The sequence below is a fragment of the Colossoma macropomum genome, unplaced genomic scaffold (assembly GCF_904425465.1).
Source record: "Colossoma macropomum unplaced genomic scaffold, Colossoma_macropomum, whole genome shotgun sequence".
Taxonomy (NCBI): domain Eukaryota; kingdom Metazoa; phylum Chordata; class Actinopteri; order Characiformes; family Serrasalmidae; genus Colossoma; species Colossoma macropomum.
Window position 1 is genome coordinate 33,626,474 of NW_023494804.1, and position 24,759 is coordinate 33,651,232.

General features: G+C 37.8%; 1 protein-coding gene across 4 annotated transcripts in view; it reads left to right on the forward strand.

Annotated features, from left to right (window-relative positions):
• The window catches only part of erg (ETS transcription factor ERG), a 108,684-nt gene that overhangs the window by 48,930 nt on the left and 34,995 nt on the right, over positions 1 to 24,759 (forward strand). For 3 of the 4 annotated variants that reach the window (XM_036594602.1, XM_036594599.1, XM_036594603.1), the window contains one exon: positions 22,212 to 22,465. In XM_036594602.1, coding sequence (XP_036450495.1) covers positions 22,212 to 22,465 — 254 coding nt within the window. Of the gene's footprint in view, positions 1 to 11,991; positions 12,169 to 22,211; positions 22,466 to 24,759 lie in introns of those variants that run through there. The other variant, XM_036594600.1, reaches the window with a different exon arrangement.

Consider the following 24,759-nt stretch of genomic DNA (forward strand, 5'->3'; position numbering starts at 1 on the left):
ATGATTCCGTAATAAGTGAGAAAGCTGGATAGCATAGAGAGTAATGAAGTTAAATAAATGTAACATTCAGAATTCCTCATCAAATCAAATCGTGATGCAGATATCAAGAAATAAATTTAAATAATTTAATTATATATTAATTTTTGAATATTTATTGACAATTCCACCCTCTAACTCGACCTCCCTATCTTGCTTACTCTGAGACACATGAAGTGTCACCACATCTTTGACCTGCCTCTAATCACTGGACAGCTCAACACGCTTGGAGGAGAACTAGCATCGTGCTGAGTGAGGAGGGGAAGGGAGGGACATCCTACCCACCCAGAGAGAGAGTGAGCAACATGCTCTCTTGGAGTCGCCACCTCGGATGCCTGTGGCAATGCTGACTGAATGAACTTGTGGTCTCCTGATGATAGGCCAGTGCTTATAACAACAGTTTGTTGCTGTAGAAACATTATATGTCTTGTCTAAGTGGTTAAAGAGGTTCTTTTATTTATGTTAATGTAACAAAAGTTTGAATCATTTCTTTTGGTCCAATCCTCAAAAAAAATTCTAGCATTTGCAAAAACTACACACAAAAAAGTGAAAATGTTTTAAAATAACACTGACGAATGAATCATTTGAGAAGCGATTCCAAACTTTTGAGTAGTCGTGTTTGAATGCTTGAGTGTATGTGTATTTGGTGGGATGGTGGTCTTGCTCATATCCGTAGCACTAGTGCCCAGTAAATTCACATGGAGCTGATACAGAGATTTAGAGCAGGGGTCGGGGTGCCTTTGGATGCAGGTCTACTGAGGTTTTCTGGGTCTGACTAGGTGGCAGAAAAAGACACAAGCAGCGCAATAAACACACATTCACATGCAGCTCAATGCAGGCGAAGTGGTGGACCACTTCCTGCTTCACCCACATATAGAGAAATTCTTTTATCACTATTCATCATTCCTCAGTGCCAGAGCGTCTGAGTGTCCGTGCGTTTGTGTGGGTGTTGTTCTGGGCCAGTCCATTCTGCTCTTCTAATAAGCACATGTTTCAAGACTTATATTGAGTTACTACATGGTAAAGCAGAGTTTGCTGTGATTCTTATTACATTTTGAAGTTTTTTCAAACCTGATACAGTTGTATGCAAATGTTTGAAAACTTGTGGGCAAATTACATATTTTGTTGATTTTCTAAGTGTAAATAAGTTAACACATCCTCTACAGAGAACACATTTAAATATGATAATTTGCTGCGAATCTTAGTGCACAATTCCTTTTTAATTGCTGAGACTAACATATTGAAAAAATATATTTCTGTAATATAATAATTTTTGCACAGGTTATGCTTTATGTTTTATTTTTTCCAATATATGAAATTCAGTAATACACAGTAATTGTGCATGAAAATGTGGAGAAGTGGGTTCTCTGTAGATTGTTATATGTATGTGCTACTTTCACGTAGAAAATCAGGTAACACTTTATTTGGAGCGTTCCTTTGTAGATGATTAATAAACCCTTAACAGATTATCAGTAACACATCAACAACGTATCAGTAAAGTAGCAGTAGTGAAGCATCTGAATACATTGAAGTAAATATCTTGTAGATGTTCTGCTAAAACATTATTTACATGAAGTAGATGTATTGATAATATGTTACTTCCATTATGCAAAACCTAACCTTACCAACCTTACCAAAACCTAATCCTAACCCTAACTTTAATCTTATCACAAAACCTAATCTGAACCCTCACCCAGGCTCTAATCTTAACCATAACTTTAATCTTATCCCAAAACCTAACCCTCACCCTGGTCCTAATCCTAACCCTAACCTTAACCTCAACCCAAAACCTAATCCTAACCCTCACCCTGGTCCTAATCCTAACCCTCATATGTTCTTAACATGCTGCTGAGAGTCTGCTGAGTGTTTGTTTTATCTAAAAGGACACTCAGAATAAAGTGTCACTGCAAATCAACAAAACGTAATCTGACCGGGTGTTCAAACTTTTGCACACAACTGTATGTATAATGATATTTCTTTTTTTTTTTGAGGTTTGTGAACAAGTTGGAATGAATAAAATAGTCTTGCAAAAACAGGACTGCCAATTTTTACAAAAAGCTGATAAATCATGAGTATATATTTTTAAATTTTAACATTTACCATTTGAACAAATGAACTACTTAAGAAGAAACTGGAAAAATGTAATAAATGAAAAAAATTAATTTAAAAAGTGAGATAATGGAAAAATGGGCTGACATCCTGGCAGCTACTGTTCTCTAAGCACTATTATACAGTTTATATGCAGTTCATAAAGGTACTCTACACGTTTGTGATTTACAGGCTCACTATAATTGGTCTACGTCTGTTTTTTATGATAAATGCAGATGTTCAGTGTTGTAGAAGTGCTGACGATGCCCATGATATACTCAGAAAAGTGTATTGTGAAGAAATTTATCATGATAAAGATACCATATGGTCTTTTACCACCGCTACAAAGCATTCTTTGGAGCGATGCCACAGAAGAACCACTTTTGGTTCTTTACAGAACTTTTCAGAGAGAATTCTATTTTTGATCTTTAAGGAAGCGTCCACTACAAGGTTCTGTCGCCTTCTGTGGCATCATTTCACAAAACCCTTTTTGGCACCTGGCAAAAGTTAAAGTGACAGTAGGGTAGACAAATAATGATAGATTTGATATTATACAAACTCAGTTTCAAAAAAGTTGAGCAGGTAAAATGCAATAAAAACAGAAAACAGTGACTTATAAACCGTCTTTTACAGATATTTAATTGAAAACAGCTGAAAGAAGAGATATGTGTGTAAAAGCCAAGTACTGGCATAAAGTGGAAATTTGTGGTCTGATGAGTCTACCTTTCAAATTGTTTCTGGACAAAATGAACATCATGTTCTACAGGCCAAGGTGGAAAAGGGCCATCCCAAGTGTTACTAATGCAAAGTGGCTTTGTAGTTAGAGAGAGCAGGTGCTAGGTACTGTTCAGCAGCTGTGTAGTGAATGTGCCCATGTCCCAACTTTTTGGTAGAATATATATGTACAATAAAGTAAACATTAGTTAATGTACTAGTTAATGTACTTGTTACTACATGAAGTCATTTTTTAAGGTAGATCTGATGAGCCATTTTTACAGTGTTTTAGTCATTTAACATGTTGGCAAAAATACATATAGGCCATAAAATATGTCACATTGTTATTTTTTTTATTTAATTTTATTATTTTTTACATTATGTGTAATGTACATTAAAAGTAAGGTTTTTTTTTCCTTCTCCTGTAAAGTTATCAATTTAGAGATAGAATATGTGTATATATATATATATATATATATATATATATATATATATATATATATATAACAACAACAAAGACAATACAGTTAATTAGTTGATTGGTTGAAACATTAATTATTTTTGTGCTGTTTTCTGTTGAATACAGGTCAAAAAAATCTGAAAATCCTTGTTTCTGTGTTTACATTTTGTCCCAACTTTTTTGGAAGTTGGTTTGTACTTGAAAGCTTTTGCAAAATGTTGTGTTAAATATATTTTCTGTTTTTTCCCTGATGCTCAGTAATGGATAACTTGTAAAAATAGCTGTTTTGACCGGATATAACATAATAACATAAATACAGAGTGGTCTCGCGCTGTGCTGTATATTTGGAGTTTAAGACTACATGCGTCCACTTCATTTGACTCCTTTTGCTCTAAATAACATTAGTGTGCCATCTGCAGTCTTGGCTCAGACCTGCCTGTAGTGTCATCCAGTATGAATGTGCCTGTATAAAGGTTAATGTGAGTGAATGGGGATAAATACGCTCTTAAAGTCTGCTGCTGGCCTGAATACGGCAGTAAGTATGTCTATAAAAGAATACAGACGGAGAGATGATGATAATAGTCTGATACCTTGGGGCCTTACGGACCACCATCAGACCCTAAAGATCCAAACACAGGGCCCCTATTCAAAAGACGTTTTGTTAATTTGATGAAAAATAATTAACACATGCTCCACAGAGGATGAACACAAATTTTAATGTACAATTACTGTTTATTTGCTAAATTTAACATGTTTACAAAAATATATAGACTACAGAATATGTCACATTGACTGGTATGTTGGTTTTTTTTTTTTGTCCAGTATATTAAATTCAATTTATTTTCACTCAGAAAATCAACAAAATGTGTCATGTGACCAGGGGTCTATCAGTTATCCCCCTGATTTTTTTTCTGGCAGGATAAATCAAGCACTTTTTTTAGGCACACTCAGGTGCAGTACCATTGATTGTCTGTTGGGGGTGCTGTGAGCAGAGAGTTTGTGATTGCCAGCAGCGTTGATGTGTTTCAGTCTGGCACACCAGCAAGTCAATGACGGCTGTGTGTGTGTTTGTATGTAAATCAGTGCATTTACGCACCTGCTCTGCTCTCTGTTGGAGGTACATTTGCTTGAGGAAGTGTTGTGTAGGCAGTGAAGTTCGGGAGAGCCATTTCGATTGTGTATTTATAGCAGCAGTAAAGGTGTGTGTGCGTGTGTGTTGTACAGGACATTCCTGTGGAAGGGCCCTGCCCTGTTTCCCAGCCCCCCACTGAGGAGCATTTCCACCACAGCACACACACACACATATACACACCCAGCTCACTGAGAGAGAGACCACAGGTCACTTCCTACAGACATCCTGCAGGACACCATAAAAAATCAAACCTGACGAGAGAGAGAGAGAGAGAGAGAGAGAGAGGGAGAGAGATAGAGTTACTTCTCTTTCTCATTACACAACAAATGTGTTCTTACACTCCTAACACCTTACACACTGTGCAAATTGCCACGATGTTGTAAAGTGATATTGTAACAGTGCGGCCAGTTTAAAGTAACAGCATGTTCCCTTAGAAATTCCCAACAAACCAAACTGTGTAAAAACACACCACTGTATTTTGATGGTCGACCGATATTCCATTGCTGGTCAAAACAGAAACATAATGCAGTTTCACATGGAAATATGATATATGGCAATATAATCATTTTGAAATTATGACATACATTATCAAGTATGGATTTCTCTTATATCCAACTTACACTGTAAAAAGTGGCTCGTCAGGTCCATTTAAAAAAATTACTTCATGCGGTAACAAGCAGTTAAATTAGTTTTATTCAACTTAAAAAACTACGTTGATTAAAAGAATCTTTTAAGATTTAATTTTAAGTTGAATAAAACTAGTTAATGTACTTGTTACTACATGAAGTCATTTGCTGAAAGGTTGTTGTTGCACATAGTCTACACTGTAAAAAGTGGCTCATCGAATCTACTTTAAAAAAATGACTTCATGTGGTAACAAGTAAATTAACTAGTTTTATACAACAGTTAGTTCCGGCCACGCAAGCATATTGGTTGTCATTTTTTGGTTGATCTGACGAGCCATTATTTATAGTGTTTACATTTCTGCCACCTGTTTGTAGACTGTCAACACACAGGGTGTAATTACATATTATCTCTGTCCAAAAACTACAAGCATCTCCAACTTACACTGTAAAAAGTGACTCGTCAGATCCACCTTAAAAATTACTTAATGCGGTAACAAGCAATTAAACTAGTTTTATTCGACTCAAAAAACTACGTTGATTGTTGATGTAATTACATATTATCTCTGTCCAAAACAACAAGCATCTCCAAAATGGAAACTTTACAGGAGAAAGCAAAAACATTCTGAAATTTTAATATACGTCAATGTAATCAAGTTTATTTCTTAGTCAATCTGGTTTCTATTGGACTGTCCATCATGAAATTTTGACACAAGGTAAAGGAAAGCTTCTGTGGTCAAATAATGCAGAAATATAGAAATCGAAAAAATTTCAGATACATGTCATTGTGTAATCATTTTTGAATAGTATAGCAACACGAAAGTAATACCTCTTCATTTCTGAGTGTTAAATGTCTATTAAACTCAATTTCTTCCTAAACATCACTGTAGCCATAATTTTAACCCTATGGCAACAATCTACACCTAATCCTAATCAAGTTAGACAAGAGTTTCACTGGATTTTGAATTTGAACAGACATGGTAGAATCGTCTACAGTAGAGATGGCACTATACTCACTCCAATACAGATATTGAGTTCTTGAGTATCGATACTGACCCTATATTTTTTCTTCAACTACTATGCCTTAAAATGAACTACTGGTAACTGAAGCACTTCACTTAAAGAGGCATTCTGACATAAAACTAGTATTTAGTATGTTTGTTATTGTGATAGTGTTCTGTAGTCCAGTACATCTCCCAGCCTCTTTCGCTTGACAGGATTCACTTTTGTATCCTTTTATGTTTTCATCTTTCAGTGGTCTTTTACTACAGTACCCAGTCTGCATTATACAAATACATCATACATTAGGAATCCAGGTTAATAAATACAGACGTGATGTTCAGCTTTCTTGCAGCGCTGTGAGCTTTCTGGCTCCCATCTGTATTAACTAGCTATCGAGAAAATAAACACATTTAAAAACAGCCCACCCCCCCCCAAGTATCTGCCTAAAAGCTCTTGTAGTTTTTAAATGTTCCTCCCACCTTCAAAACACATCATCTGAAGTGGGTTTCCTAGCCTTTAAACTGATCATAATCCTAACCAGAGTTTCACCAGATGGCTTGTTAACAATTCGAGCAGATGAGTGTGACCAGAGTTGTACATAACTAAGATTTGGAGTAAGGCAGGCTTTGGTGGTCCCAACTTTTCTCATGACTTCATTCACAAAAAACAGAATTCACTGATCTTCTAAAACTGCTACAGAGACATGAAAGTGGTCATGGACTCCCACATGCTATTGCAAAAACAGAGAACCAGAGACAGTGAAAGTCAGATTGAGGTTACATTCTTCATGACCACAGAGAGACGACCGCGGCGTAGTCTGTAACAGCAGAGTGGCTGTGATTGGATTGAATCATAGAAATAAGGAATGCACCAATATGGGAATTGTGGGCTGATGCTGTCATCTGATATTTTTATGTATAGGGACCACCACTAAAATACAGTGAAGTATTCAGACCTTCGATATTTACGGGGGTTATAATGATCTATTTAAACTCAAGGCATTAATGGGGATAGTAATAAACTAAATATGGAACATGGGAAATATCTTTTGGGATGTGGCTGTCTCAAACCCTGACCTAAATTGTTTTTAAAATATCTTTTCAATTTCTTTTAAAATGAAATGGAAAGACTGAGATTTAGCATGAGTTTAATTTTTAAATAAAAAAAAAACTTTATTCAAAAAAAGCTGTCCCAGGTTTTCATGTCACTACCGAAACACAGAGTTTTAGTCCATAGGTGGAGCCTAATTTTAGCCACGCCCTTGCATTTCAAAGCAGGAAGTGAGACTGGCCACATGGTGAGCAGTTCGATCCCATTGTTTTGAAGTAAATGTGTCTCAAAGTCTGAAAATAAGTGTGTTACATTAAGAATTATCACTACTGAAACACATATTTTCTCTGTTTTATTGAAAAATATTATGATTTTATGTGTGTTCAAAGCTGTGTTTGGCTAGTATTTTTGAGTTCTGCTCAAAAAAAGTAAAAGAATATATATATATATATATATATATATATATATGTGTGTGTGTGTGTGTGTGTGTGTATATATCAGTCACCACTGACACATTTGGTTTCAGTAGTGTTATGATTGTTTTGTAGTGATAAAATATAATGTTCAATCACTTGTTTTTTAATAAAATAAACAGTATTTTAATCTAAAGTCCAAACTGTGCTTTAACCTCTGACTTTGAACCAGTTCGGTAGAATGATCCATGTATCTGTTGATACCAATACATAAACATTTATAAAATGTAGAAATTGGGACAGTCTGGACAAGCATTATGTAGAAACGTAATATTTATTTCTCAAGGATTAGAAATGCAGGAAAATAAATAAAATGCAGACATTTTTGCTCAGCAGCCCAGCATCGCATAAACAGTCTGCTCTTCTGAAGCACAATAAATGCTGATAATAATAACTGATGCCAAGCAATTATCTTCCCTTACTGACATGATACTAACATCCCTGTGGACCCCAATATCAAACCCACTCTTCCGAAAGTATGTTTTCTTTCTTTGTTATTAAATTAAAATGAAAGAATTTGCATATTCCGATGATAGTAAGTTGATCAGAATATCAGTACATAAACAAGCAAAACTAACTATCATAAGCGTAATGATCTGCCAATATAGTGAGTTAATTTCACTAAACCGCTTAAAATCTTAAGCTTATTACATACTCAGGCTTATTATTCAGTAACTACAGGGACTTCAGTGCAAACTGGTTGAGTTTTTCTTAGGTTATAGAAGTGTGTAATAACACTTTGGGCCCACCGGTGGGTTCTGGGTGTTTAAAAGTTAAGCTTTACTATTTCAACTGCAGTCATATATAAAGGTTTAAACACCCACCAGTCAAATTACATATTTTGTTGATTATCAAGGTGAAGACATGTACACATCCTCTACAGCGGCCCAAAACTAGCGTTTAATATGTTATTTCTCATGTTATGTAGTATTTCATAGTGCAGCATTACATATTTTGTTGATTATTCAAGTGAAAACATGTATACATCCTCTACAGAGAACACACTTAACTATAGTGGGTTTCTGACAAATTTATATGCATAGTTTCAATTTATTTGCTGACTTTATCCTATGAAAAAAATAAAACATTAAATATAAAATGTGGTATAACTTCAGCCCAGGCCACATTTTATGTTTCACCTTTTCCAAAATGTAAAATTCAGCAAGTAAACAGCAATTGTGCTTTAAAATGTGCAGAAGTGTGTTGTCTGTAGTGGATGTGTTCACTTATTTTCACTTAGAAAATCAACTAAACATGTAATTTGACCAAAAATGTCCAAACGTTTGCATAAAACTATATATATTGGTGCTGATTTTGATCCTGATTCCTTGTTTTGCGTGGTGCCGCTCTCAGGCTGTTGCAGAATTACACGCTCTTGCGTTATTCATTGCTTTGTTCCCAACTAGCAAACATGTTGAAACTCTTTTGTTGTAATTTATTTCGAGTATTACAAAGTGTCATTACTATTAGGAATATCCAGCTTAATCTGACTGGACATTTTAGAGATGTCGCCTGCATTTGTCATGTTTGTGATTCAACATTTAAGTTCTTACTCAGTCATTTGCATTTGTCCTTTTAAAACACGAGCTGGTCTGAAAAGTACGTCGTGTTTTCACCATTAACTGATTTCAAAACGCTTTAAACTCCTCTTGTCACAACTTCACAACTTCCTCAAAGCAACTGCCATTACACAATACCATCTGCAGCATGAAACGCACAGCTGCACACACACACACACACATCAACACGCCACTGAGCACACACAAACACACTCACACACACAGGATCAACAACAGCCTCCACTGTTTGGAAATTTGGAATCACTTGTTATCTTGATAATTGTTATTTTATTCAGCAATAACTGATACTGTGTAGATTTAAATTCTATATGCTGCACGACAGACAGTATTTTTAGATGTTTCGTTTAATATTTTGTCATGAGTTAGAAGTATAATAATAATTATACGATTTTTTTTATGAAAAACAAGAAAAACACTGATAATTGCTATACTATGATTATCATATTATGGAACTTATAGTAATTTCTTGATAAGTTCATAACCTTAAGATCTGTCCCAAGATTTGATCACCAATTTGTAAACACCAGGCATCCTGGATATTCAGAATTTCACTATAATTCCATTGTGTATGCTATACTCTCTTCTCACTTATTAAAGAATCATCAGAATCAGTTATTAATTATTATAGAATCAGACAGAGTGCTGCTTGAGTACCGATATAGCCCATGTATTTTTTCTCTAAAAACTGCTATGCTATTAAATGAGCTTTTGTTTATTGAAGCGTTTCACTTAAAGGGGCATTCCAGCCCAAAACTAGCATTTAATATGTTATTACTGAAGTTATGTAGTATTTTGTAGTGCAGCATTCAATCAGTTTGAAAGAATTCACAATTTTGTATCTCTTTTTTACGGAGCCCCGCTGGTGACATCCTGTATAAATAAAAATAATGCGTGGCCACAACTTAGTAAGGCCTGGGAATGAGATGATTAAGTCGTGGCCACGCATTGTTTTTATTTATACAGGATGTCACCAGCGGGGCTCCGTACTTTTTTGTGTTTTCGATGTTCTCTCACTACAATACCCAGCATGCATTATGCAAATACATCATACAACCATTGGGATTCTTCCATTAGGGCAATAAAGAAATCCTGACTGCTTGCAAAGTCACATAGTTTTAAGCATTTTCCTTAAAACAAGCTAAATGATCTGCCAATATAGTGAGATATATTCACTTAATGACATTACTTAAGCAAAACAATGTCTAGAAATAATTTATAAGTAATCTTACAATATTCTTTATATTTTTAATAAAAGTCTCCAATATGGCACCAAAAAGGGTTCTTCTTTTGTTGCAAACTTGACATCATAACAATAGCAGAGCTCTTTTTGGTGCCATACAGAACCATATACAACACAATCTCCAGCAATTTGAAGAACCATTTAATCATGCCGTTTGTTCTCCAAATGTTCATATAGAACCATTGTCTTTACTAAAGAACCCTTGAAGAACCATCTTTTTTAGCAGTGTAGAGTGGTCGCCTCGCATTGGAATCATTACATGCTTTTACCTTTAACAACAATGGTTTTATATTATTATGAAAACAGCAATAACAGAAAAATGATTTCATACTTTTTAACAGTGGTGTACATAGATGTTGTTTGTTGGTGCCGTTCTTGTTGCTGTTATGTGTTGGTGCGTTTGTGGTGTTAGCTCACAGTAAGACTGTATTTATGAGGAGATTTGATCATGTTACAAATACAAAGCGTTCTGTTTTTTTTTATAATTTCTTCCTTCTCCGTTCTACAGCTTTCTCAGTTATTACAGAATCATAGAGATGCAGCGATATCTCGTTTTCTTTTCTGATTCTGACACCAGTATTGAAACCTTGAGTATTGGCTGATACAAATTCAATATATTTGTTCTTTAGAAGCTACTAAGCTTCAAAATAAGCTACTTTGAATAGAACAACTTCGCTTAAAGGGGCATTTTAGTCTAAAACAAGCATTTAATATGTTGTTTGTTCTGTAGTGCAGCACTGCATCTCTCAGCCTCATCAGTGTGATGGAAATTCACGATTTTGTGTCCTTTTTGTGTTTTTGTCCAACAACATTCTCTCACTACAATACCCAGCATGCATTAGGCAAATATGTCTAGCAACTAACAGTTTTGTATGATTGAAAACAGTGATTACAAGCTTTTAAATGGTGATTACACACTTTTGAATGGTGGTGTACATGGATGCTCATTGGCACCAGACCTGTTGTGTTTCCGTGTTGCACTGAGCAGTTTGGTGCTGCTGCTATTGGTGCTGTTGTGGTGTTCATTGTTAGCTCACTGTGAGATATGTATTTACGTAGAGGGCATCCTACGCATATCCCAAGTATACCCTACACAGCAAGCAATTTTCCTTGGTTTGCTGTGTAGGATGTCATTCTTTCTTTCTCTGTCATTCTCGCCCTCGTTCTCTCTTCCCCTGCTTCCTTTACTCTTTCACTGCTTCTAGCTCTCTTGGGAGCACCCTTGCTGCTTGCAACTGTGGCAAATACAACTTATACGATCACACATCTGCATCCTGTCCTGTAACCGGCCCTGTCTCTCTGTCACTCCATGTGTCTGTCCGTCTGTCTGTCTCTCTCTCTCTCTCGCTCTTCTGTTTTGCACAGAGACACACATGGACACACATACAGTACGTAAGGCCACCTGCCTTGAGGACACTAAACTGCTGAAGCCGTCCACTCGGGGTTCCCTTGTATCTCTTAAAGGACCCACGCGCAAATATCTTGCAGAATAACAACATTGTTTCAGCCCTTCTTATCTCCCCTCTCCCAAATATCCTGTTTCTTCGAGCTGCGTCGGCCAGAACCAATAGAAAGCTCTTCCTGCTATTGGCTGACTTCACTTCCAGCGTTAGCACAATCTCATCCGCTCCAAACAGCGCTCAGTGGAACCTCAACTTAAACACTCATCACCGAAAAAAAATTGACCAGCGTACACACACATTGCAATTAAAATTGCTTTCCTTCAACAGGACTGAATAGTCCTGGGCTACGATGGCGAGCACTATCAAGGTAAGTTTCAAAAATTTGTCCTTTTTTGGGAAAATTCACATTTTCAAACCCTTTTTTTCCTTCGCTTGGAGAACAGATATGAGCGGGAGTGGGTAACACCCTTACGCCGTAGACCTGCAACAAGATTTCCTTTTTGCTGCTTTGTAAATTTCCTTTTTCCTATTCTCACTGTCTGCATGGTTTAGAAAAATCAGCAGTGACGATCGCTATGGCACATACCGAAGACTCATCGCCAGGCAGGTCGCGAATAAGAAAGTTGCAGTCGATTTTTTCTAGCTGTCAGTAGAATTTGGTAGATTTTTCATTTTTGTTGCTGCAAATTCAGTATAATGGCTGAACAATACAGCTTATACGTGCTCTTTTCAAAGGATAAAAATCAGGTCCTGGCACAGAAATCTGCATTATTTTTTATTTTCTTACTTGTATTTTTATTATATCATCACTGTCAGACCAAAACCTCTTATCTCCAAAAAGGTAACTTTACTGGAGGAAAAAAGTTCTTAATATTTAGAAATAGATTATTCCAAGTAATTTTGGACTTGATTTTGATCCATTCCTTATGAATTTTTGACACAATATAAAAGGCAAATGTCAAAAAAATGACTAAAAGAAGTTTTGTCTGACAGCAATCTTAAAATCTAGTCTTTTTTTCTTTTTTAAACTGACAATGCAGTAGAGTTGTAATTTGCTGTGATAGGTATAGTTATATATCTGTGGTAGATTCCATTGTCTGAAAAATCTTAATAGGTTAATCTGGCATCATGTAAATTAGCTTTATATAATAACTTACCTTATTCCCTATTTCACATCCGATAAAACAGATTCGTCTTCATCCATGCTTACAGTCAGTAACCGACAAGAACTGATTGCTAAGTTAACAGTTGTGCTCTTTGTAGTTCACATGAGTGCTGAAGGTGCTTATAACTATGAAAGTAATTTCTAGTTTCTATGAATGTGAAAAAGGAGTGCAGTGAGAGTGTTTTAAGATTAAGATTAAGATTAGGTCAACCCCATTTTTATTATATGTGTTTTAGCAGTTGACAAAAACTGTTTTATCATCATTATTATACAGTTTTATTTGACCAACAATACCTAGCAATCACAATATTTTTACCCCTTAAATGGCCAGGATCCACCGACGCACCCAAAGTTTTATTACACACTTCTATAACCTAAGAATTGCTGTCGTTACTGAATAATAAGCCTTAGCATGCCTGTAATTGTAAGGGGTTAATACTGCTCAATTGATGTTGAAATGCTATATATATATATATATATATATATATATATATATATATATATATATATATATATATATATATGTATTATACCTCTATACCATTATACCTCTATGGATAATCCACATATCATCAAAAAATATAGTTTTCTAAAGGATTCTTGGCTCAGATTTTATACCTTTAATAAGTATAGAATTGGTATCGAAGGTTCTTTAAATTTTAACCCCTGAAATCACAACCGGCAGGTTCTGACCATTTAAAGGGTTTATAAAAGATCTTCAGACTTATTAAATTCAGAGTGTTCTTGAATGTTCTACTCTACTCACAATCCAGGCTTAGTACATACTAAGGCTTATTATTCAGTAACTACGGGGACTTCAATGCAAACCTACAGAGCTTTTCTTAGGTTATTGAAAAGTGTAATAAAAGGGGTTAAAGGAAGGTTTTTTTGTTTTTTTGTTTTTCTTTGCTTTATTTTATACGGTCCTTCATTTTAATTAGATATAATATAAATAGGATAAATGTGGCAAGTGCATGTGTTGCATTGAATAAACTCAGTAAATAGCACAATACGAATTTTCCTCTGAGTCACGGTGTATCAACATGAGATTTGTTGGACAGTCTTGACACATATGCTCCTCCATTGTTATATGTGTTTTCTCTAAATGAAGTCAAGCTAGAGAAAGTTGCAGACATTTATTGCAGAGGAATCTTTAATAGTGATGTCAAAGTTGATATAATAACCAGTGAAGAACCCACAAGGCCTTCTAGGCCTAATGTGTCTGGCTAACCACTTATAAATTAGGGACTGACGGTGAAATCAACCAATCACGTTGTGACTTATAATGGGTGGGACCAATTTTGTGAGGAAAAATGTCACTCTAGGCCTTCTGGAAATCCTAGATACCTCACTGACTGTGAGTACTTTAAATATCATCTAAATCTCTAAATATTTTTCATATCAGAAAAAAGATCTTTTTAAAAACAACATTGACTAGAAGAAGATGTAAGTATTATTTTCACAAGTTGAGATTTAAGGCTTAGGATCTGGAACAGCCATAGAAAGTACCCTATTAATGATGATTAAGTGCATATTTGGCTTATTATTGGGTTTAAATCAATTATAACAATCATTTTTCTACATTTCTAAGGTCTGAATATTTTTCCTTTTACTGTGGGACCACCGTTTCAAATTTGGTAGAATGGCTCGTATACAAAAATGAGATTTATTTTATTTTATTTTCATTTTTGATCTGTAATCAGACCTTCTTTTGACCATGGAAAGTTATGAAAGTGGCCCAGAACTGTTATTTGTGACTATTTGAATGCTGTAGTGTGTTGCAATGAAATTACATTAAAAATATCTGTTGTAATACACACTGTGTACCAGAACCTGCTTTAGTGCATTGCAGCATTACAGTTTAAACTGTTTTGATGGACAAATGTATGATGTGCTATGAAATCTTACTTAAAAGAGTCATTTACTTTTCCTTTACAATGTGTTAAGCATATAACTACCTAGGAGCTATTATGCAGGTTTATAACATAAATAATGTCTTATGTATGCCATATAACATATTGAATGCCTTCATAATGCATTATGAATAAAGAGTATGTAGGAAGTCTTGGCATATGTTGTAATGAAGCTTATTATTACTGCACAACTGTGTTAATTATGGTTAATTATTTTAATCATTTAACTGCTCTGTTACATCTTCTGTATAAGTTCAGTGTGTTCTGGTTTGTCCACATCAATGTTTTTCATGTTAATGTAAGTTACAGTCATAGGCTGCTTACATTAACGTGCACATTGAATATTGTCTTTTACAATGCTCATATATGTATGTATGTATATATATATACATAAAACGACAAGCACACACACATTGCAGAGCTCCAAATAAGGTTGGAATGTGTAGTTAAATGGTGCTGCGGCAGTTGTGAGAGCAGTAATGGTGTATTGGCGTGATGGGCCGTGTGTGTAGGCCTCTCTGTTTCAGGGAGTGTACAGAGCAGAAATGTTAGGAGAGCGGAGTGTGTTCTTTTGTGTTTCGGGTGAGCGTGCAGGACTGATTGTTCGAGCAGACATGAGTAAGTACAGCTCTCTCTGTACTCAAAACACTTTTCTGCTAAGCTCATCAGGAGACTTACCGTCTCTTCGCCTCTTTACAGCTTCTACATTCAATGCAAGATTTTGAAAAGGAAGGTAGTTACATGTTACAGGCTAACTACACTGTAAAAAGTGTTTTATCTCTTAAATCTTTAAAAAATACTTAAAATGGTAAACGTTTCCAACTTAAATAAATAGCTTGAATGAAACAATGCAAAGCAAAATCTTAGTTTAAATGAACATTAGCAATTGGCAGTGCCTCAAAAACTGTTCAAATCAACATTCATTTTGGTCCACTTTACTTTTTTAGACTGTTTAGTGCTGAAATCATTTTGTGGATTATGGAGCAATCATATATTTTGTGGTGTAAATTTAGGTGTAGTATAACAGTAATAAAGTATACTTTGGTATTTAAAAATGATCACATTTGTGGTCCACATCTGAACAGCCAAATAAACACACACCACTTATTTATACTTTAGAGGGGCTCACTGATTGGTGGTGTGGGAGCTCACAGATAGGTGGTGCTGATAGAAAGAGGGGAAAAATCAGGGCCAGGCAAACCTCAAAAACCTAAGCTCAACGATGGCTACAGAGAACATGTTCAATTTCAGCTTTCGCACCAGTCACTCGACTCTGTGCTCTCAGATATCCTCTAAACGGGTGTTATTTTAGCATCAGTTAGCTGGAACCAAGCCTATGTGGCGTGCTTGGCCTGCTAACTAAGCTATCACTAGCTTAGCCAAAATGCTGCAGTCCCAAACACGACAGAACAAATTTTGGGTTTCTGTCACTTAAACACCACTCACTCAACGTTTGCTCTCTCAGACATTCGTTTTTATCACCTAGACTTGTTTCAGCAGATCGTTAGTCAGAATCAAGCCTGTACTGTGTTGTGTACAGGCACTGTTTGGGTCTGTAGCTGCTCGCTAAGCTAATGTTAAGGCTACAGATCCAAACACCACAGAACAGGTTTAATTTTGCCTTTCTTCAGTGCCAGTTGATCAACTTCACTCCCTTGATCTGAATCATTGTCATCTAAACTTGTCTCTCAGTGCCTTAGCTAGCCAAGAATTGAATGTGTGCTGGTGAGCAGAGCTGTTATCATGTTAGCTAAGCTTACACTACCAGCTCCTGTCTCTTAGCCAGCCACCTTACTGTAAAGTCAAATCAAGCCAATTTCAATAGCTTCATAGTTTCGGTATGTATTACATGCTACAAACTGCATATACTTCTAGACCAAATAAGTGATGCAAGATATTTATTTGATTCAAATGTGTTCTTTTGCTTAGATCTATCTATCTATCTATCTATCTATCTATCTATCTATCTATCTATCTATCTATCTATCTATCTATCTATCTACTTGTTTGTTATAAAACTGTGAATGTGAGAACATAATCTGGGTCAAACCAATAAGTGCTTGGATTTTGAAGAACACAGTGCATGATGAAGCTCTGGAATCACTTTAGTTGGTTCCTTCATATTGGTTTTTGTCAGGATTTGGGTACAAAAGCTTCAGTTTAGTTGCTGATTATAAAAAAATGTCACGCAATGAAAGTTCCACTGTGGAAATGTTGCGTGTGTGGCAGCATGCTGTGCGAGCTGGTGGGGATGACAGCCATGCTGCAGAAGGTCATGTGAGTGATGTCACATCATCAGTGATTACGCAGTAGAAGTAGGTCAGATACAGATTTTGTGGTCCTCCAGCTCTTAAGTAGAACTGACGTGTTCCATGTTCGAAGAACAGTTATTCTCGAAAGGTGTGAATGAGGCAGAACACTTTAAAACAGAGTGAATGTGTGAGAATGTTCTAGAGACAGCGGTCACACCAGACTGACGCTTGGGTTTGTTGGGTCAGTGTGCTCTGAATTTTTAGTGACATGGGTTTATTGCCAAAATGAGCTTCTTAAGAAATGCATCTTTAGGGTGCAAAAGGAATTTGCGTGAGGAATTGGGGAGTGATTAGTGAGGGAGAGAGAGGAGTGAGGAAGAGAGAGTGATTAGTGATGAGAGGAGTGAAAGAGTGATTAGAGTTGAGAGGAGTGAGGGAGAGAGTGTGATCAGTGATGAGAGAGGAGTGAGAGAGTGATTAGAGTTGAGAGGAATGAGGGAGAGAGTGTGATCATTGATGAGGCAGGAGTGAGAGAGTGATCAGTGTTGAGAGAGGAATGAGGGAGTAATTTGTGTGGGAGTGATTAGTGGGAGAGAGGATTGTGGGAGTGATTATTGATGGAGAAAGAGAAGAGATTAGTGAGGGAGAAACAAGTGATTATTGGGGACAGAGAAGAGTGAGGGAGTGATTTGTGTCGGAGTGTTTAGTGGGGGAGAGAGGAGTGTGGGAGTGATTAGATATGGAGAAAGAGAAGAGATTAGTGAGGGAGAAACAGGAGTGATTATTGGGGAGAGAGAAGAGTGAGGGAGTGATTAATGAGACAGAGAAAGGGAGTGGTCAGTGTTGGAAAGAGGAGTGTGGGAAAGAGTGCAAAACAGGAGAGTGAGAGAATGATTAATGATAGAGAGAGAGGAGTGACTGGTGGGGAAGACAGGAGTAAGAGAGTGAGTAGTGAGGGTGAATGAAGGAGACAGGAATAGTTAGTTAGGGAGAGAGAGGAGTGAGGGAGTAACTAGTAAGGGTGAGAGAGGAGCACTTAGTGTGTGAGAGAGAGAGAAGTGAGACAGATTAGTAAGAGTGAGAGAGAGAGAGAGAGAGAGAGAGAGGAGTAATTAGTGGGAGAGAGAGGAGTGGAGAAGTGATCAGTAAAGGAGAAAAAAGTGGTTTGTGGAAGAAACAGAGAAGTGAGGAGTGAGACAGGAGTGAGGGAGTGATTAGAGAGGGAGAGGCCATGTAAACAGCAGGCTGTGAGAGTTGCTGATGGGGGAAATGTACGGGTACAGTCACTGTGCTGACCTTCATCAGAGGTTAATGGCCTCCCATGCCTGTGGTGTTAATGACAGGGCGTCAGCCACCTCCACCTAGCTTTCTCTCTCTCTCTCTCTCTCTCTCTCTCTCTCTCAATCTCTCTCTCTCTCTCTGTACTGAGGGCCTCTCTCAGATCACAATCAGAATGTCGATGGATGGGCTTTTCCTCTTTTCCACTCCCCTCCTCCATTATCCCTCGCTATCTGCGGCTGTAAAGCAGGAAAAGGCTAGCAGAGGTCTTCCTGTCTGCCGCTGCGCTGCTGCATGAATGAGCTTCTAGGCCCATTCAGACTGAAAGAGAGCAGGCCACACAAAGAGCGCTGAACTAGATTTTGACTATTGTAATGCATGTGGTCATATGGACTGGTCCTATATCAGAACCGCTGCATATGGACTAAGTGTTCAGTTCAGAATGGTGAAGCTGCTTAAGGTGCTCAGTCCACTGAAACACTCTAGGTCTCCTCAGTCTCGCTCATTCACAGCACAAGCTTTGTTGAACCGAGTCATGTGACCACGTTAAAACAGCAAACATAGATGAATGCTGTTTCCATAAAAACAGATTCTGTGTAGCCTTTCATAGCCGTGGGGAGAGAACCCTCTGTAGTTTTGGTAGCTTTGACAGAGAGAGAGGGAAACCAGGCTATGCTGGCTGGCTTTTCTGATGCTGCTTTTCTTTGGCTGAACTATGAAGGCCGTGCAAAGCTCTAAAGGTTATTTCAGTTTGGAGAGAAGTCCATTCTGGCCGTTTCTGGGCCCACTCAGTCTAGTCCATGCGCACCAGTCCGTTCTAAATACTGTCAGAAGAAAGTGAACCTCAGCTTTCCAGTGTTTTTATTGTTGTAGTGTATGGAACACTGACGCTGGATGCTCTGTGCTCTCAAAAGGCCAAAACGAACATCACTATGTTTTCACACGTTTCGGATCTGGCAGCAGTGCTGCCGTTTTCCATAAAGCTCACTGCTGAGTTCCGAGTTGTCCTCGTTTAAAGGAAAAGCTCAGGGAGAATTCAGAAATACAGGTTTTCTTTGCTCTAAATGGAGTCGATCAGTCAACAAGCTCAACGCTGAAAAAAATCAGACTTCAGAATAGTTCAAGTTTGTTTTATTGACAAATTTACATTTGTATTGTCAAAGTACTACAAAAATGATCTATATATAAAAGGTTTATGAAAAGCAATACAAAAACAAGAATCATATAAAACAATACAACAATTAAGAAGAGAAAGTGTTAATTATGAATTAATAATATAAAAGTATATACAATAATAAAACAAAATCTATTTGGTATGTGTATGTAGTGCAGAACAAGAGAGAAAAAAGTTAATTATCAAATATATTTATGTCATTAAGAATAAGGAAAAAAGAAAAGGAAAAAAACATCTATATTACATATATACATATATAACAGTGAGGAAAAGGTTGTGGTGTAGTTGCTACTTCTATTTTTAGCTATGAAAATACTTTTGCCAATTTTTATAGATACCTGTGTCATAAGTACTATTCAGATAGATTACTTTTCAATGGAGAAGTGAGGATAATTGATTAAAAATCTCAGTGTTGGAAGTGGCTACTTAATTTACGCCATGCTTTCACTCAAAAAACGAGAAGAGATTTGATTCAGCTATTTTATCCTGACCATTTACCTCAGTGTCTTAAGTAAATGCCTTCATTATGGGATGATAGCATTGTCAGTAGCTTAGGACTTTACAGCCAAAAGACAACCATTGCTGGAAGCATGTTTATTTCTTCCAGTTAAAGTGTTACCACATAATCTGCCCTGCTGAAACGTGTTAGTCGAGAAAGGCCGCCAATATCAATTAATAGTATCCTTAGTCTGCCAGCATAAGGAGCAGCCCGCAGTCTGCATTTACGGCTCCTGAAAACACACTCTATAATATACTGGTGGCGCGGTCAAACGGCTCATGATGGTGGGCTGGGAGGCACGATCTGACCACGGTATATTGCTCACTCTATAACAAGCCTATTAGCAACTCAGCATGGTGTGAGGTTATTATGATAATTAGACATATGGTTTGTATGACGCTAACTGGTGATCATAAGCTTCCATAGACCTGCTTAAAAAAGAGCTTAGACCAGCATAAATTCCATGCCGGTCTAAGCTGGTTTATAGAGTATAGTGCTGGTCTGGTGCTGGTTTAGTTGGTCATCCAGCATGGTCATGCTGGTTGACCAGCATACCGGTGTCCAACATAAGCTGGTTTTGGTGGTAATAAGCATAACAGCTTCCATTGTGGCTGACCAGCACATCAGTATCCAAAACACAACACCATCGCATAGTTTTTTTGCATAAACTACAATTCCCTTTCATAATTCATAATGAATGGACCAGTAGAAATTACTTGGAAAAAATATTTTTATATTAACTTCCATTACAAGTTAAAATGGTTTTCTCCTTTCTCTTCCCAGTTTGGAGACATTTGGGGTAAATTTGATTAGTATTAAATTATTATTTTATTTATTATATCGCTGTTGTCTGAAGAAAACTTCTTATCTCCAAAATGAGAAGGAAAAAACCTACTTTACCCTTAATGTAAGTCAGTGGAACCAGACTTTTTTCCAAGTCATTTCGGGCCGTTTCTTTTGGTCCATTCATCATGAAATTTACACACAATGTAAAGAGCAACAGCAGCGATATAAATTTATGTATATAGTTTGATTTATAACTACTCCTTTAAAGCTGGTTGTATGAATGCAGACAGGCCAGGCGTTATGGCTGTGTTTTTCAGCAGTAGCTGTTCTGATGGGTTGTTCCATAAGATAAAAACAAAGGAAGTGTCTAACTGGGTGTAGGGCCCTGACGGAGTGTGAGTGTGCGTGTTTTGTTTTCGTTAAGTGTGTAGGAGCAGGGGTGTGGGGTCCAGGTTGGTGGGAGATGGGTGGGTAATGGTTTGCAAGTGTGGATTGCTGCCACTCTGGCAGGTGAAGGTTCATGTGGCTGGCGCTGCATTAATGGCCTTTACAGCTGAGCAGCAGTGAGAGAGTGTTTAATCTGCTTTCCGACACGACTTCCCTTTCCTCCTTCTGCTGATTCCAAACCTGCTCACTGAACAGTACACACTCACAAGGCCTGAGCACAGCGCAATTCTTAGGTCACTACTGTATGACCTCACAGAAAATGACCATATTCTCTCCCTCTCTTCTTCTTTACTCTCTCTTTTTGTTTATCTTCTTTCTCTTTCACTCTCTCTGTCACTCTCTCTTGTTCTTTTCCTCTCTTCTCTCTTCCATTCCCTCTATCCCTGTATTTCTCTGTCTGTCTTTATCTCTTGCCCTCTTTCTTCCCTCATCTCTCTCTCCTTCCCTCTTTCTCTTCTTTCTCGGACCTTCTCTTATTCTCTCTCCTTTTCTGCCTCTCTTTCTCTCCTCCTCCTGTGTTTTCCTCCCTCTTACCTTCTTTTACTATTTTCTCTTTCTCCTTATCTGTATGTCCTTGTCTTTTTTCTTCTCTTTCTCTCTCTCTCACTCTGTCTGTTCTCTCCCTCTTTCTCTCTCCACATCTTTCTGTCTGTTTTTGTCCTTTCCTTCCTCTCATCTTTCTTCTGCCCCCCTCTTTCCCCCTCTCTCCTTATCTTCTTTTTCCCTCTTCGACTTTTTCTTCCTCTCTTCTTTCTCTCTCTTTTCTCTCTCACTCTGTCTATTCTCTCCCTCTTTCTCTATACTCATCTTCCTGTCTCTTTTTGTCCTTTCCTTCCTCTCATTTCTCTCTCTCTCTCTACGTCTCTCTCTCTCTCTCTCTCTCTCTCTCCCCGTAGGAGGCGCTCTCTGTGGTGAGTGAGGATCAGTCTCTGTTTGAGTGTGCCTACAGCGTGGCCCAGCAGGGTAAAGCAGAGATGACGGCGTCAGCGGCCAGCGAGTATGGTCAGAGTAAACTGAGCCCACGAGCGCCTCAGGACTGGCTGACCGCTCCGCCTGGCCGTGTCACCATCAAGATGGAGTGCAGCAGCGGAGGAGGGCCTGCAGGAGCCGGAGGGGGCGGAGGAGGAGGGGGGCAGGTGAATGGCTCCAGGTGAGCATCGCCGCCGAATGATAAGAGCCTTATACAACATACATAGTAACATCATCATGGACACTATAAAATACCATCTCTGCATTGCAGTTTCACCAGATTTATATGTCTGCAGATGAGCTCTGGTTCCCACTACACTCTACACCCTCACAGCCTGATCACATATTGCATTCCCTCCTCTGAGCGCATCAGCAGCGCTAACATAAATAATTGCAGTGTGCTGCCACAGCATGGCAGAAGTAGGAGGGATCCCAGAACTTCTGTCTCCAACTTGACTTGGAGGAGGAAAAATCATATAATAGCAAACATTTCCTACTAGCATGGTTTTGTTTAACAACTACTTTGTCAAATCGCTAAAAGGTTTACAAGTAATATTCAGGCATAGGCTGTAAGTAGAAAGGTGTATTGAATGATTCACTGTACATCTGCAACATAGAAAGACAAAATGTGTCTGAATGTCTGTCACAAGCTTCAGATATGTGTGTGTAGGCTTGAGCGGTATAGTATTAAATCTGTTACCTTAATGCTAAGTTAAAATGGGGAAAGCAATTGGAGCGCTAGCAGAATAGCATTATCATAGCAGCAGGTAAACACATGCAAATGATCTACTTTCATCACTGTTATGTTAAGGTATAAGTGGCTGACGAATGTTCCCGGTTATATAATTTTAAAGTTTAAGATAACTATACACAGTCAATATTTTGATTATCACTTCATTGTACATGTTACAATGTATAACCAGTATTGCTATTTAAAAATGACGTTTAGAAATTCAGAGCTGTATTTTTTCTTCATGATAATATTATAAAATGATTTTTGGTAACTATTGTGAGACACTGTTAGAAATAAAGGTACAGTGCAGGTACATTTTTCATTCATCAAGGTAGAAACAATGTAAATGTTCCCCCAAAGGTACAACAGTGGCTTTAAGGTCCAATTGTGCACCTTAAGTAAGTTTTTCCAGGTGAAAAATACATATTTGTACCTTTTCATTATCTAATGTTTTAAAACAGAGCAATAAAGTAAAAAGCCTGGAGGCAAAACAATACAACTTAGAAAATATAATTTCAGTGAATTATGGTACAGTTATGTTCCCTGACTAAAGGTACTGAGATGAACCCTTGAGGGTCCCACCCCAGTGACGAGAGGGGTACTGCCCCAGTGACAGTTTCGTACCTTTATTTCTGAGAGTGTTTACAAATTTATATCGACACCTGGTTTGGTTTGAGCTTGCTTGTTATTTGCTACATAAGCCTCATAGCTCCATTGCAAAAGCAGATAGAAGCAAACTTCAGACACCAAATGTCTCGACTACGTTTGGCATATAGGGGCATTTTTTTTCTAAAATAAAGTTGCTGAGAGGCGAACTGTGGCCAGACTTGACCAAATTGCACTTTTGGTTTTGTTCACATGTCAGATACTTTGGCTACAACTGTGCCTGTGGGATTTATGTAGATACATCTTCCCATCATAAACAAAAGAAAACATTTTCCAGTGCTTGGTGGCCCACGGCTATTCAGGTTACATTTCTGCAATCCAGGCGAAAAAGTTGAGACTATGGGGAGCATGTGCGAGCGGGAGTGTTTGCTTTGTTAATGAGAGATGTATCCACAGTGTGATCAGGCTGGCGTGTGTTGAATACGGCTGCCAGTCTTGCTTGAAATCAAAACCCGAGATTGGTTTGCTACTGGTGTTGAAATGAAGGGTTCTGCATGTGGTAGAGAGAAAGCTGTTTGGGTTTTGAGGCCACCAATTAATCCGTCAGGCAGCGCCTGCACAGGAGCCATAAGAAACCTGGGCCAAACACACACACACACATGTGCGCACACACATACACAAGCAGTGACACGTTGAGCTGCAGCGGATCGCAAACTTGAAACAGCTGTACTAAACCCCCACTCCACTTTATGGACCGCCGCAGTCGAAATATTTATAACACGTCACAAGCTCTCACACCGCACACACACATAGACACCCACTCACACACACACCACAGACACCCCAGAACAGAGTAGGCCTAATTTATCTAGTGGTATGATGCTGGAAGGACTGTTCCAATTGGAACCGAGTCAGAGAGCAGGAAAAGATTTACCGTACAGATTAACACACTCTCTCTTACTGCTTATACACACACACACACACACACACACAGCTGCTGCTGCTAAGGAATATCATGGAATATTAGCATATTTTTCTTGTGAGTGTGAAGGCCTGTGGTCTGCTACAAACAAAGCCGGTGTATTGGAGCTGTTGAAATCTCAAAGCAATTAGCTGGCTGGCTAACTAAAGCTAGA